The sequence below is a fragment of the Musca autumnalis genome, unplaced genomic scaffold, assembly GCF_047663935.1.
Source record: "Musca autumnalis isolate F117 unplaced genomic scaffold, ASM4766393v1 scaffold_4, whole genome shotgun sequence".
Taxonomy (NCBI): domain Eukaryota; kingdom Metazoa; phylum Arthropoda; class Insecta; order Diptera; family Muscidae; genus Musca; species Musca autumnalis.
The window spans coordinates 193,459,383-193,476,124 of NW_027411977.1; the positions used below are offsets into that span (position 1 = coordinate 193,459,383).

General features: G+C 39.1%; 2 protein-coding genes across 4 annotated transcripts in view; both read right to left on the reverse strand.

Moving 5' to 3' along the window:
- Window positions 1-16,742, reverse strand: part of DCX-EMAP (Doublecortin-domain-containing echinoderm-microtubule-associated protein) — a 701,411-nt gene that overhangs the window by 8,691 nt on the left and 675,978 nt on the right. For all 3 annotated transcript variants that reach the window (XM_073982508.1, XM_073982507.1, XM_073982509.1), the window contains 3 exons: window positions 4,624-4,740; window positions 4,136-4,524; window positions 3,118-3,267 (listed from right to left, as the gene is read on the reverse strand). In XM_073982508.1, the coding sequence (XP_073838609.1) occupies window positions 3,118-3,267; window positions 4,136-4,524; window positions 4,624-4,740 (656 nt within the window). The remainder of the gene's footprint in view (window positions 1-3,117; window positions 3,268-4,135; window positions 4,525-4,623; window positions 4,741-16,742) is intronic.
- Window positions 14,164-14,845, reverse strand: LOC141402745 (ras-related protein ced-10-like). The gene has a single exon (XM_073984664.1). It carries the CDS (start codon window positions 14,798-14,800, stop codon window positions 14,225-14,227), a length of 576 nt encoding a protein of 191 aa, XP_073840765.1. The 5' UTR covers window positions 14,801-14,845; the 3' UTR covers window positions 14,164-14,224.

Sequence of the window (16,742 nt, forward strand, 5' to 3'; positions counted from 1 at the left end):
TACGATCTAACACAGGAGGGAAGCAGGATGTTGAGAAGCTGCAAATGCAACAGATTGCACACGCCCACTCCGCTCAACTTGCTAACATTCTGGAAGACGGCACTCCTTGTCCCGATAGTGTGGAAGCGCAGTGGTAAAAAATCTATACATGGATTCAAAAAGCCACCTAAAAGTCCATGGGTAGAGCAGGAGTGTAATAAGGCACTGAAGAGAAGAACACGACATACAGGCCAACCCACAGTGGATCCACCCATTGGCCAAAAATAAAAAAATGAATGTCAAAATTTTGGTACAACATCTGGCAACTCTGACAGTTATGAAATGGACCTGTTTAAAAATATATTAGTTTTTGTTTCATTCGAAAGCGATCTTTTTAAGAATAGCTTCAAAAGTCGGAACATTTGACTAATATTTTTTGTTGTGAGTACAACCTATATTTTAAGCGCATGATGTCCATCAGTGTCCACCTCGGGAATAATTTTCCAAAGTAGGTCATAGGTTTAAGATTATTCAGCATTAAAATCAGCTGCCATCTAGTGCCAGACTATAAATGGTGGGTCGCAGAATAGAATATTGTTTCTATGGATATATTAGGGTATAACTCTGTTATCTGACCGCATACATTAACATAATTGGCATCAATGGAAAGGGTCAATAATTCTTCTTCCATATATGACTTACGTGGGTAGTATGTGTCTTCGAGGAAAAACGCTATAAGATCTATATCAAAAATTTTACCAATTTTAGGACAAAAATGTTGGTTTTTAAATTGGTTGGATTTTATGTTGTTTTGGAGATTGTTTTATTTCCCCAAGCCTATTTTTGCATCATAAGATAATCGCGACCTTTGTTCATGTCATTTTGTATTAACAGCATACAACAATTCTTACCGTATACCCCCTCCAGAGGGGAAAGATGGGAGAATGTTGCGATCGTGGTTTCTTAAAACACTCTTCGCAGCAGCACATAGCTGTAACCGGCGCATTGGCTTGATTTTTACACCCTAAATATTTTTGGCCACTTTCTCCATACAAGTGGATCCAATGTGCAACCCTGCAGTCAGTAGCAACACGAAGAGCTAAGGAGAGCTGGGGAAGAGTTGAGAGGAAAATCGTATTTTTAGAAGAAATAGAAAGAGAAGCGAAAACGTGAGCGTAAAAAAGTCGACATGTTCAGGAGTCACACCACCCCAGACTGAAGGGTTCCGGAATCACAATGAAGACCGAAATTTTTCTCAAAGTGTAAAACATCAGACACATTCTCATGCAAAGATCATGAAGGAACCTAGTAATTGATACAGATAGCGTACTGAGGATCTGAAAGGAGCATTTTATCAAGCTTTTGGTATCAAATATGGACGGCGATGAAGATACTTAGAACGAATCCTAAAGGAATGTATTGAGCTTTTACCATCTAACCAATCTGATGTCATGGGGTAATTAATCTGCTGAAGGACAATAAGGCCAGCAGGTGCTGATGGGCTGCATGTCGAACTGTTCAACTGGAGAAATGTACTCGTGATTGGAACCTAAATCTGTTAAGTCCTGTACACAAAGACAAGACAAGATTGTATGTGTCAAGTACAAAGCAATAAGTTTCCTTCCCATCGCATATAAAGTACTGTCGAGCATATTGTGTGTTTTAGGCCTGATAAATCCACCATAGATCAGTTCCACAATATAACTTACGCCAAATCCTAGAGAAGACTAAAGGAAAATAAACCGACTAAAGGAAAATATTCGTCGATTATAAGGTCTTCGCCAGCTCAATTAGGTCAAAGGTGCTACAAGCCATATGTGAGTTGTACCAACCGACCAATATCGATATATTCTCAGCAAAATTTGAAGGAAGGTGTTCCATGCGATGAGGTGATTTCAAGGCATCTTTTGCATTGGTTCAAACGAAGTCGTGAAAGATCCCATCTTTTCATTAGCATTTGAACCAATGTAAGTCGTGAAAGATCCGATCTTTTCATCAGCATTTGAATCCATTCCATCGATCCAATATAGATGGATTTTGTGTTTATATTTATACACATTTTTCTAAATATGTATATAAGATTAATTATTTACAATAGGCTTGATGTTGTCGGAGACTCGAAGTCACAACCAACGTTGTTAAAACTCTCGTCGTAATGATAATGTCATTGCAAAGGGTTGGTGAAAATGACATGCCAAAGCATTGGTGGAAATGACATGCCAAAGCATTGATGAAAATGACATGTCAAAGCATTGGTGTAAATGACATGCGTTGGATCATTGTTCATCGCTGAAGATGCTATAAAGATGACATGCCAGATCACGTGCACCCATGATTGAATGGCATCTTTGGCATCGAACATTTGCTGGGATAGAACGTATCGACCAGTTGCGTCCTTGGTACATACATATGTATATTAGCTTTGTTCCTTTACTTTTTTAATGGTAAGAGTGGTAAAAGAGATAAGTGTCAAAATTGCTCAAAATTACTCTCTCATGAACATTTTTACCAGAAAAGTTAAGGAACGGAAAAATGGTAGATCTGGCAGCAATGTCAAAAAGAAACATAAAAAATCAATTTTCGTCTTTTATTTCACAGTTTTTAATTTAGTTTTGTCAGTGTTCGACTTTTTCTTCTGTTTTTCGTTCATTTTCTTCTTCATTGTGAAATAATCGTCAAACAAAAGTCGAAAAATCAGTTCTGCCATTTTTACCTGCAGAAATTTGTCTGGTAGCCTGTTGTAGAAGAGAATGCCATTTTCTCTATCTCTCCTCTCTCACTCTCTTAAAAATGGCTTCCAGTTTTGCCACTTTTCGGGTTTAACGAACGCTTTGCAGGTTAAAAATGGTAACAAATGGTAAAAATGCTAACCTCAGGTAAGTAAAGGAACACAGCTATTGTTGAAGTTCTCTATGGATTAGCGATCTAAAGTGATTGGTTATGGCGCCCAATTTTGAAATTCAAATATAATAAGATTAAAAATTAGATTAAAATGTCTACTTTCATTACATTTTTTTAAATGGGTATATTCACATCTTCTATTGGAACATTGGTAAAAATATATTTTTTCTTGGAGATTAATTTTTATCGCCTACTAAAAGGGTTGTCAGTTCACTCCTTAATGCAAATAATACTTACCACATAATATCTTCTGTGTGTCCAGTATAATGACGTTGGGCATCTTCTTCACGATCCAATAGAACAGCAACTGCAGCAACATAATATAATAGTTCGCCCGAAGGCAAAACCCAAAGATTGCGACGGGCATCAATACCACGATAGCCATGGCTGAAAGAAATAATAGCAATTAATAGATCATGAAAAAGATTTTTTTATTATGCAAAGCAATCTTTGTTGGCCAACTTTCAGAGCTTATGAGCCTAAAGGCCTCGGTACATAAGAAGGCTTGCTTTCTGGTTTAATTCTTTGGCTGGCGAATGCGTACATGAATAAAAGGAAAAGGGTAACATAGTTCGAAAATGTCGATACCTTTTTCGTTTAATCATGCAAATGAATTAAGGCCTAGGCACATATGGTCCTTTGAGTGGTTGTTTTTAACGCGTGGCTCGAATCACAACGTTCTGTATGTGCAGAGCCCTTTAACCCAAAAAGCGAGGCTTTTTATGTACCGAGGCCTTTAAGTCCAAAACACAATGGATTTTTCTTGCTTGCCTCACATCACTTCTGGTCAAAGAATAAAGAACGACCGAGACAAATTTGAACTAGGTTACCCTTTGTCATTTATTATTTTACTAGAAATGACGCAGGCAAAGCGAACAAAGCAAGTGGCGAGCTGATTGAGTTTTGCTCTTAAAGCTCTTAAAGGCCACGGTACATTAGCCGGTTGCTTTTTTGCTTACGTTATTTCTGGTAGAATACTAAAAGGAAAAGGGCAACCCAGTTCGAATTTGGTTCAACCTTAAAGGCCTTGGTAGGCATGGAGCTCTTGCCCTTTTCCTTATAACATAAGCAAAGCAGAAAAGTAAGCGAGCTGAAGGAGTTTTGGCCTTTAGTCTTGCCTGATAGGCTATTTTAAATGCCGAAGTTTTTATTTTGTGAGATTGTTGAGAAATATTGAAGTCCCTCACCTCACTGCAAACAAATTAAAGTGGATCAACAAATAAATTGTGAACCCTATTTGCCCCGTCATACTTACACCCACTGTAATTGCAGCTTCTTATCTGGTGGTGTATTATCAGCTGGTGCATGATGCAATGGTGGATAAAATGTGCGTCTAAGACCTCGAATCGTGACTTTTGTGGGATCTTCTTTCATCATATCAATCATACTGTATTCACCATTTGTGCGTAAAATTTCACTCTCGGGTGCATATAAAATACGTGGACGACTTTTACTACGTGGTCGGGCGCCACGCAAAGGAACCTTTGGAAGATCTTCGTTTGGAAGTATGGGTGCGGCAGCCATTACCGATGGCCGCGAACGAGAACGTCTTATGGGAGAGCCGGCAATCAATGCTGTACCAGTGGCCAAATAAAATGTATCGACATCGGCAAATTCATTGCGTAGTTGTGAAAAACTGCGTACCTGGAGGAGGAGGAGGTAAAAGGAAAAATGTTAAAAAAAACTTGTTTTTTGTTTCTTGTTATTTCTGGCTGGGTGTATGTGTGTGCTCATGCTACATACCTCTTGCCCTGTGCCTGTGTACATTTTCTTAGCACCATTAATTTTCAGCACTTGACCCAAATCCTCCAGCACTTCTTCAAATGGCTGTGAAGTGCGTAGATTGAGTAAGACACGACACTGCAATGAGAAAATATGAAAGAATAAATATTAGCTAGGATAACAAACAACACACGAAGAAGTGGGAAGGAACAGCCATCATACATTGTGTTATAATAAGTGAATGAAAATCACGTTCGATAAATATGAGAAAAGTTTCGAATTGATTGCAGAAAAGTTCTTGACAGGTTATTAATATTTCATGGGAAGAAGTTGGTTGTATGGTGTAGGATTTCCATTCATGCTGTAGGATATTCAACAGGGTACAAACTATGTACTACAAATGAGACCTAAAGTGTTTGGAATTGTTAAACTTTGGCTTCAAGGATCGAATACCAAAAATCAGGACTGGTGGTTTCGCAGTTATCAGTGCAGATTTAATTAGTATTCGAATTTTAAAGACCTCAAATTGATATTAAGTTTGGTTAACTCGAGTCGTGGCCTAATATAGGATGGCATCTTAATGTGTGAGATATTTTCAACCTAATTTGGTCTCGGCATGAGTGAAATATTTCTAGAACAGCGATAGGTAACGCTTAAAGTTTATCCTTGATGAGAGTTCACGCAGTTTCAAAAAAGCACTACATCCTGAAATCGACAATATTGTAATCCTGGAGAAGACGTAAGAGATTAAAACCGATAATTATCATATTTTTGTCCATTATAATGCTGCTTACAAGAACCCTAAATGGTCAAAGGTATACGAAACCATATCAAGTGTCCAAAAGTGTTACATTCCCCTAAATGCGTTTGTCTGTAGGTATGTATGTAAAAATTATAAATCCTCTCTAACAATTCTATTGAGCTGTAAATATGATGTATAACTCTACAAAAAACACACATACACAGCCTGCCCTGCTTTAACAGATATACCGTAACACGAATTATACCAAACAAAATGTTTTTTGTTCATAGCAAAAACACGCAATTGGCAATTTCACGCCTTTGTTAACATCTATGGATACGCAATGAGAGCCAAAAACGCAAGGAGAGAATACGAAACAAATGAAAAAAGAAAAACTTGGCAACAAAAACCCCCCAAAAAACTTTTTTGGACAAACCATGGTTGTGGTAATGCCAACGTAGCCAACAGCTACTGGCCAAATAGTCGTCAGACAGCCAGCCAGCCATGAGCTATTTGATTCTAAGTGATGGCCTTACGGGAGCTAAATTTTATTGGCTTTAAAATAGCACACAATTGGATGGAAGAGGATATCTTCTTTGTAGCCAATATTTTTTGTTAGTTGTGTGGGAAGTGTTAACATTTCAACCAAAAGCAATCAACAATTAGTATATAATGAGAAGAAAGGGTATGTAGTTTTCTAAACATGTTAAGAATATAATGGTCATTGCATTTAACTTTGGACAATGCCAGCAGATATGTAACTGAACTTAACCACAACATAAATATAAATGCTCCATAGTATGGAGAGTATATAAGTTTGTTTTACAACCTGTTTTTTAATTGTTCCACAAACATCCCATATGGGACAAGGGAGACTTCTCTCATATCAATGAGTGCACCCCGATTCATATTAGCTCAATGATATGGGACCTACTGTTTATCGCCGAGTACGAACGGCGTGTCTTAAGACACCATTTGTAGAGAAGTTTTACATGGCTCAGAAAATGTCGCCAACATTACTGACGGATATTTTTGCCATCGTTGAAAATTTTGATGTTAATTGGCCGTACAAGGAGGGTGTGCATTGCAAGCGGGTGGTACCCGTGGCCTGTAACACATTGAAATACTTATTTGCGAGCCTATAAATTATATATGGATTTTCTGAGTGAAATCGGACACTTTTTCAAAATGAGATTTTTGATTTCCTTTATTTTTTGCTGTGGTAATGCCGCTCATCAGCAAAGCATTTCAGTAATTTTCAGATTTTTTTTGACTAAAGGTTCCAGAGATATCACACCTCGAATTCTGTAAAAATCATATGCAAAAAATCGTCATATTTTTTTAATATTGGTCCAAATATAATACACGTAGAAATGTATCAGTCGGCTTTGCTGACAGAGATATACCCTCAGCGTATGCGAATTGCAACTTTCATCTACGGTCAGATCGAATGTATTTAGGGCCTTTTCAGTATTTTGTTGCCTTTTTTGGACATTTGAACTTGCCAACGAAAATGTGGATTAGAATTAAAGTTCAAAAGTGTTGCAGAGGTGGTACTTAAAGGAATGGACCGACATAGTGCAATATGGAAGTGGATCTTATTTTGGGAGTCATATCTTTTCGATAGATATCGCGCCCATTAGACATTTCAGTGGTCCACCTCATAACTTTCGGATCAGTATGCAAAGAAGCATGGACTTGTCACGGAAAACATAATGCCGTTGTAAGCAGGACAAAAACGAACAGCATCGGTATACATTTCCAAAGGATCTTCGAACAGATCCTAAACTGCACTTAGACACAAATGTTGAATTTTTGTGGAGGAGGTACCTTTAGGTATCTCCATTTTAGGATTTAAATTAAATTTGGACAAAATATTAGGAGATCAAAAGTTTGGACCAAACATTTTTTTTAAATATTCGGGGTAGTACCCGATGTTGTGGACCGGTATTGCCTATCTCCGAATCGAAAGTATGACAAAATATGAGAAAGGCCAAATATTGGATCAAATCGGTTACTTCGAGAGTTATAGTGCTCTCCAGCCAGTACATATGGTGCAATAGGGGTTGTTTTTACACCTTTCAGGCGGATTTCTCAGGAAGTATGGACTTGAAAAAGAAAGTGATTCGACAGCAGGTCTTAAAGTGAACTTATCCTTAATATTGTGTGATAGGTACCCGAAGTAGTGGACAAACATAGTCTATATTCGAACCTGATCTATATCTGGTAGATATATTAGGATGTGTAAAGTATGAACCAAATCGGTCGCTCCCTTCAAGAGTTATCGTGCGCACAAATTTTCCGAATATTTTTGATCTTTTGTGGGGGAGGTACCCGAAGGAGTGGACTGACATTGCTTATGTTCGAAACTATTTTTATACAAAATATTACGAAGGCCAAATTTTGGACCAAATCGGTTGATCCGTTCGAGAGTTATCTTGCGCTCCAAACACTACACACGGCGTCATAGGGTTTTTTGCATCTTTCAGGTTATTTTCCCAGGAAGTATGGAGACATGTACCATCATATGCGTGGCAGTGAATACAAGTTGTTAAAACAAAAAACAAAGCGATTCGAGCGCAGGTCCTTAATTGAACTTTTCCGAAATTTTGTGTGGGATGTACCCGAAGGAGTGGACCGATTAAGTCCACACTAGAACCTCATCTAAGTCTGGTAGAAATTTCACGATGTGCAAAGTATGGACCAAATCGGTTACTCCCTTCAATGTCGTCTGCAGGCGCTGGAATACGGGAGAGGTAGAAATCAGTTCCGGAGCTATCCCAACACCTTGGGGAATTTCCTGATTCACTCTACAGGGCTTTGACATCTTATTCCTGAATTCAACGCATGACTGGCGTCCACACATATAATTGATTATCCAACGTTTCAAACTTGGACGGAGGGTTGTTGCCTATTCAATGTCCTCAAACCTGCTTGGAAGTATCAAAGGTTTTTGATAAGTTGAAAGTTCGGCCTGATCTGGTTGAGTCCTCGACTAATATGTGTGAGATGGCGTGTAGCGCTGTTGTCGTGGCGTGCTGCTTTCGGAACTGGATAGCTATTTCTGATGCTGCGGAATGCTCAAGCATCTTTGGTGCGGCCGACAAAAGCGAAATCGGTCTGTATGATTAATTTTTTCTGGCACCCTTGATTGGCTTCAGTAACAAGACACATCGAGCACTATATGGATGGTTAGCGACATGTTAAAAACATTGGTGATATATGATTTAGCGTTCCTGATGACATTGCCAACATCATCCACTCCCGGAGTGCTCGACAAATTGTCGTTTAAAATAACTTATGCGCCTTTTCGGATCAGTCAGCATAACGTCGCCGATTGCAACAGAAGTCATATCTTCATTCTTCCCAGGATTCGACAGTGACTTAACTTTCGCGCACAATCAATTTATTCCGGCCCAATATGACAATCCTTCAGATGATTTTAGTGTCAACTCCCTGGTTCTGGAGTCACTCGAATTGGCATAACGAAGCTTTTGATGTTCATTTGCTAATCCCGTCGCCTTTGCTGGAAAATTTGGTCCCACTTCGGTTATTCGACCAGCAGGTATATGGATAGGGAGCGGCTGCAGCAGTGATGATGTCTCGGAACGTCATTTCAGCTAAGTGAACATCAGAAAAGTTGGGTTCTCCTCTAAAGGGTTAGTCCACTATCTGAAACTAGGTCAATTAGTTTTTCCATGATTGATGATAGTTTGTCTTTCAGAGGTAATAAAGTCGGGCGGTCTGCTTATGAAGAAATTCTAGGGAAATATTTAGACGGGTTGTCAGGTGACGTTATTTATCAGACCTGGCAAACTTTGACACTTATCGCTAATTTTGGTACCGACGGTCTCAGTGGCCGGGCAAAGCGTAGGGCTATCAATCTACTCAGCAAGCGCTAGATTCCTCTGGTCGAATGCAACAGCTGATGATTATCATTAAAACAGCTGACTTATTTGGGCATATAACCTGGAGTGAAGTAATTAATCAACGACATGTGTACGTTGGGCAACACTATCTAAGCAGTTCCACATTTGACTGCTACGCACATACATTCCATGTACGGGTCATTGGAGCCAGGCTCAAGCGAGATAAGTCTGTATTGAACAGACTTGTTCGATAGGAAATTTAATCCCCCACTTCCACTTCTGATGCGATCCTTCCTCAGTACGTTGTAACCATCACAACGTTGTAAGCAGCAGTTGTTGTTGAGCTTGATTTTCTGCACGCGGCGACCATGATATTCTTATGATATTCTTTAATAACTTATGTACAGTGTGGTGGCAACAGCTGGCTTAAACACGTATGTTGTATGGTTCTGTATTAATCCCGTGTCGATGGACCCGCCCCGTTTTATGATGTTATCTACAAGTTTACTGTTGAATCCAATACAAGATTTGAATTGGTTACTGAGATATATCCGATTTGGTCTAAATATTAATGTTTAGCCATGCTTGTTTAGATGAGACCATAAAATCCAAACTGGTTGTTTCATAAAAAGGCCAGTAGAAGTTGCTTGCACACTATGTTTTACTATTCGTTTCAAAATGTTTACTGGGTAACATTTTTCAATTTATGTTGTTACATGTGCGGCCTTGAAAGTCCTTCTGTTTTGCTGTGGGATTTTCTACTCATTCACTTCATCTCATTATTTCAATCTCAAACCGAAAACAAGCAACAAAAGAATGTAAATCATGCATTACAACGAATGTTAAATAATAAAAACTTATATTTATGGATAAAAATTCCGTCTGCATGCCTGCCTTCTGGCTTGTTCTTTATTCTCTGTTACATTTTCATTACGGAATTCTTTTGGTTCTCGTTTGGCGGCAAGCTTAAAAGCCATAACGATGAGAAAAACTTATATTGGGTATGACTTTAAAAGTCAAAATTTGTTTTTTTTTTGTGGGGTAGGATGATGAGAATAATTATAACAGAGAGTATAGCAAAAGAATACTTAGAAGACCCTTAGCGTATAGCAAAAGTGGATTTTAATTACTTAATAAAGAGCAGATGGCTAAAACCAAGTTTGAAAAAAATGTTCCTGGAACGATACTAAGAAGTTGGGTTTAGTTTAAAGTAATTTTTGTGAGAAGAAATATTAAGAAAGCCAAAAACGGGAAATGAAAGTCAATACATTTTTGAGGGGGCTACTGTAATTGTGGCTTAAAGCCTCCTTCTATTTAATGTTATTGTTATTGTCTGGTTTTTGGCATTTAAGATAATTATGAAATGATAATGTTTCTGAGCAATTTCATATTAGTTTAAAATATTTCATGGTGGAAGGTAATAAGATACTGCCGGGCGAACTTAACACATTTTTACTTGTTTTTGGCTGAGACTGTATTGATGGGTTTATCAGTGGAATAAATAGATACACTGTTGATGATACCTACCAACTTCTAAAAATTTACGGTGGAAACTTCCAAAACTTCTAATTTTTTATTTTTAATTGTTTTTTTTTGTACAGTAGTAGGCTGATGGTATTTAACTGTTGGCAAAGCTGGCTGACTCCTTTCTAAAGGTAAGGTCACATCAGGCAGCGACCGGCAGTGTGTGTTTATTTAGAGCAAGTGAGCGAAAATAATGCATTGTTATTTATGCTCACTTGCGCTCAGTAAGCGCACACTGCCGGTGGCCGGAGCAAATATTTGCCTTATGTGACCTTAACTGTATATATACACATGTTTGTATTTGCATCGTTTTTCTGTGTTAGGAACAGCATATTCCAGAATGCCGGCTCCCGATTCTTCCGTATCGGGACGGAGGAAAACTGCGGATAAATTTATAAGTGCTCTGTTTGTCCTATCCGCAGCCACCACGCTCAAAAATCGATGAGATGCAATAGATGTCAGGAGTGGGTGCATCCTGCTGCGTGAACACAGCGTTCAGTGAGTCGTCGTCTTCTTTAGAATACGCGACATTGCCAAAGTCCCCCAACAACAACGGGGCACGCAGCACTTAACAGCAGCCGTTGTTGTTCCAATTCCTGAAAATTCATCCTTTTTGCAATTTAATTGCAATGGACTCGAGGAAATAGTGGATTTCATGTGTGGGAAGAATGCAACTGCAGCTTACAGCGTTGTGATGGTTACGACGTACTGAAGAACCACCACCAGAAGTGGAGTTGTGGGATTAGCTTTCCTATTGCGTCGCTTGACCCGCATATGGAATGTATGAGTGTAGCAGTCACGTGCGGAACTGTCGAGGTAGAGTTGCTAAACGTATACATCCCGCCGATAAACAGCTGTACTGCATGTTATACGCCCAACATTAGCCCGCCTTTGGAAGGTCATAACCGTCTGGTCTTGGGGGACTTTAATGAGTTGTGGCATTCGGTCCTCGGAAACGACCAAAGGGGTATAGTGCTGGCTGAGCAGATTGATAGCTCTACGTTTTTCACGGCCAATGAGGACGCCCATATCAGAATTAATGGAGAGAGCCACAGTTTGCCAGACATAACCATCGTGTCATCTGTTCTGACAAATGACGTCACCTGACAACCCGTCGATTCTCTTGGATCAGACCATCTCCCCATAATTGTCTCCATCAGAAGACCGCCTGATTTCATCACCTTTGGACGCCGCAGTTTCATCAATCATGGGAAAGTTAATTGGCCGAGTTTCAGGGAGTTCACTAATCACCTCTTCAGAGATTTACCCAAACCTTCTAATGTTCGGGTAGCAGAAAGGACGTTCTGAGACATCATCACTGCTGCCGCCGATCCTCATATACCTGTTTTGCAAATTCCCGAAGCTAGACCAAACTTCCCAGCAGAGGCGACGGGATTAGCAAATGAGCGTGATGAGCTTCGTCTGGAAGTTAATAGGTTGGTTAGCATAAGCGGAACAGGTGGTTAAATCATCTGAAGAGTTCCAACATTGGAGCCGGAAAAAGTGAATTGTGGGCAACGGTTAAGTCACTCTCGAACCCTGGAAGGATGGAAGATAGGACCTCAGTCACGTTTGGCGACGTTACGTTGACTGACTCGAAGATGTGCACAAGTTATTTCAATCGACAGTTTGTCGACAGAGCGAAGAGAAGAGTACTACCTCGCATTCGATCTCTTCCTGCCGAGGATGAACCACAATGGATGATGTTGCGAATACCATCAGCAACGCTAAGTCATCCAAAGCACATCCAGCTGTTTCAGCATTACCATAGAGATTCCATCAGGTCATCTCTATGTTAATGCTGAAACAGCTGGATATGCCGAGAGTCTAGTATCACACTAACGTTTTCAACCTGTCGCTAGCCACCTACATCGTTCTTGAAGTCTATAAAATGGACAGGGTGATTCCGCTACTGAAGCCAGACAAGGATGCCAGCAATGGTGAAGCGTACAGACCCATTTCTCTTTTGTCGCCCATAGCAATGGTGAATCGTACAGACCCATTTCTCGTTTGTCGCCCGTAGCAAAGACGCTCGAGGCTTTAGTCCTTTCCGGCGTCAGAAATTCATTTGCCGATCATCAGCATGTGTTCCGTAAGCAGCACAGCACACCAGCGCTGCACGCCATCTCCACTCTACCAGAGCAAGCCGTGTGATAGATGTTGGCGCATGACTTATCAAAAGCCTTTGATACTGTCAAGCACTCCACGCTGCTTGATGACTTTGAGCAGACAATCAACCCTCCGCTTAAGTTCGAAACGTTAGATAATCAATTATATGTGTGGACACCAGTCGTACGTGGAATCCTCACGGTGGGATGATATCTCCGTAACTGTTTAACCTCCACCTCTCCTGTATTCCGCCCCCTCCAGACGGCATTGGGATGATTGTACAGTCCTGGCGTCAGGTACCTTCCCTGATGTCATTTGTGAAAGTCTGAACTCATATTTGATTGATATTACCACCTTTTTCCACTCGAGGAATATGCAAATATCCGCCACTAAACCTACGATCACTCTGTTTACCACATGGACGCCATAGGTGAGAACAAAGTGGAAGTTCGTGGTCGATGGAAGGAGAATCCCGACCACAAACTATTCCAAAATGCTAGGAGTCATATTCGATAGCATGTTCATGTCGTCCGCGCATGCCACAGCTATTTACGACAAGCTGAGGTGTAGAAGCAAGGTCCTCTAGTCTCTAGCCGGCAACACTTGGGGTGCAGATAAAGAAACATTGTTGACTACATATAACACGATAGGTCGGTCTGTGGTAAGCTATACGGCGCCAGTATGGTCCACGATATTTGATATTTGATTTTTTTCTGTGGTCACAAAATCTCTTCACCAAAAATAGTCAACATTGTTCCATGTTTTGGTATAGCCCCTATATAACGGTACCGCTCGATTTTCGATATTTTGAGGGTCTTGCCTTTTTCCGCAGGTGTTCCTTGAACATAACATTCGTTCGAGTATAATACTCCACTTCAAAACTTTTATATAAACCCTCACCTTACACCATTGAAATGAAAACTAAATAAAACTGACGTCAAGTTCGACTGGGAGGAAATTTGCCCAAGAAAATTTGTGGGGGGGTCGAACTTGAGATATTTTTTTTTCGAATCAGCAAAACATTCCAGCAAAACATTAACAATAACAACTTTCTTAATTGTTTTGCCATAGGCTGTGTTGATGGCTATATCTGTGGAATAAATAGATCCACTGTTGATTTTACATACCTCTCAAACGCCTAAAAATGGAGACTTAAGCTGGAAACTTCCAAGATATTTTTTTAATATTTTAAATAAGGCATCTGTAATTATTTTTTGTACAGCATTTACCGCTTGAATTTTTCCAATCCACCCTAATATCCACTTAATTACGTTCACAACTGATAACCATCATTTGTTTATTTTTGTTTTAATTTCTTTTATTATTTAATAATTTATAACAAAAAATAAATTCGTTATTTAAATAACCACACTATTATCTACATTAGCACACACTTCCCCTTCCCGCCTTCTTGGTTCACCCACTGTGACCTTTGCTCCATAACTTGAAATGTTACAAATTCAAATATTTCCACAATTCCTATACCTCTCACCGCTGAACATTCGAGATATTTTATGGCATCGATTTCCTTGGCCATGTTGTTGCCTTCATTAAACGTGGCAAATTGAAATAAGGGTTTGCGACGCAGCAATTCCAAATCATGGCGTAAATCGATTTTTGTTCCCACCAACACTATTGGAACATCGGGACAATAATGACGCACTTCTGGTAACCAACGTTCACGTATATTTTCAAAGGCGCATGGTTCATCGATGGCATAACACAAAAGGAAAATATCGGCATTCGTATAATGGGAAGGTTTGACATGTAAATCGCCTGTATCACATAATACCAGTGTTACTTCGTCGCCACTTGGCAGGCGGAACACAGTTGTATATTCCTCATATATTGTTGTGGGATATTCTTCTAAGTAAAATTGATCGACATAGGTACGTAGTAGCGATGTTTTACCCGCACAACCATCACCGAGTGCCACACATTTTATTGGAAGCATTGATCGAACGAAATGAAAGAGTCAATGCGGAACTCGTACGTGAAATGCTCCCTGTTATTGTTTTGAAAATTAACAGATTACTGAGAGAAAGAGAGCAGTAGTAGAATTGTTATCTTGAAGCACATTTGTGCGAGGTTTTATCAGGTCTACAATTAATTGCTGATTAGGTTGCTATGTTTGTTTTATCTCATTGGCGTTATGTTATCAGGCAACCTCTAAGAGATGTTGCACACATATTGTACATATATATATTATCAGAACTTCGAGGCAGGTGCGTAAGCAGGGCGCAGCCCAGGGAGCCCGGAACCCAAACAAATGTTTTTCACTTTCCCAAAGTTGGAGGAGCAAGTTGATTGATGAACTGAACTAAGAAACATTCTCCCTCTTGTTTTTTTGAATTTCAAAATTTGAAAATTAAATGTTCACTGAGCGAGAGAGGGAGATAGTAATTAAATTTATAAATATGGGCCAAATTTGTGTCAACTTGAGTTACGATATTTTTATATCATTGTGGTTGCATTAGTTATCAGGCAAATTTAAGATATGTTACCACAAAAATGTATATGGGGAATTCTCAGTGAAATCGGACACTTTGACAAACAGTGGTTTTCGATTTTCTTTATTTGTCTCTGTGTTAGTGCTGCTCCTCAGATTTTCCAGAGATATCCCACCTTGAAAAATTCGAATTTTGTAAAAACTATATTCAAAGAAAAACTCATCATTTCTTTAATATTGGTGCAAATAAAAAACATATATTTTTAGTTTTTATCAGCAGTCTAATAAAAAATAGAAAGAAAAAAAATTGCACAGTGGGCTTGGATGCAATTTTCGCGATTTAATATTTAAAATCAATTTTTATCAATGATTGACTCTTCGATTTTCTTGAAAACATTTTTTTAAAACATTTTTAAGTCCCATTAGGTAGTAGGATTTGAATAATAACTTAATTTTCTCTTAATTTTTTAAATTTTGTCAATACAAGTTTTCCTTTATACCAATGTGAAACATTTGTTATTTTACCAAAAAAAAATTAAAATTAAATTTTTATACCCTCCACCATACACCTTTTTCAGATGTAATTCGAATCATTTCAGTTGTAATTCGAGAATTTAATTTGTAATTCGTAACATTTTATTTGTATTTCGTGACCACTGAGAACTTCAAATGTCAATTATTATAGCTAATTCGGTTTGAAAATGTGACTAAAAACATCAAAATACAATAAATCGGGCGATACCGTTATTCGGGGGCTATACCAAAACGTGGTTCGATGTAGTCCATCATCGAACTTGACCTGCCTGCAAACAAAAGACGCATATTCCCAAAATTTCAGCGTTCTATCTAAATTTTTATGGATGATAGAGTGATTACCAAAGTCGGACGGACGGACATGCATCCATTCTTTGGTGTAGCCCCATATAACGGTACCTCCCGATTTTCGGTTAGAGTTGTGTCGTTCATGAACGAACCGGTTCAAAGGAACGATTCGGTGAAAAGAACGTACGGATCCGTATCCAGCTCATTCTATTATATCGTTCATTTAGATCCCCGATGGACGAGTCATTTCTGCTTACAAAACAAAACCACCACCATTAGCTTTGCATACACACAAGCAAGCAAAAAAAAAACAAATGCATTGGTTTTGCAGTCAAACTCTAAACAAACGCTGAGTTAGCGCAAGCAGCACAAATTTCCTCACAAAACAAACAATGATTCAGAGAGCTACTCTCGCTCAGTAACAGCACATCTCGGTCATATCTTTATTTTGCATTATTCGTTCATCTGGTTCTTTCATATCAAATCCAGAAACAAAACCACCCCCATTCGCACACAATGTGTCACTTCGTGAACGAACATTTTCAAAAGAACGATTCGGTGAAGAGAACGACGGAGTCATATGCAGCAGAGAACGAACGACTTCAAAAGAAAATAATGCTGGGTT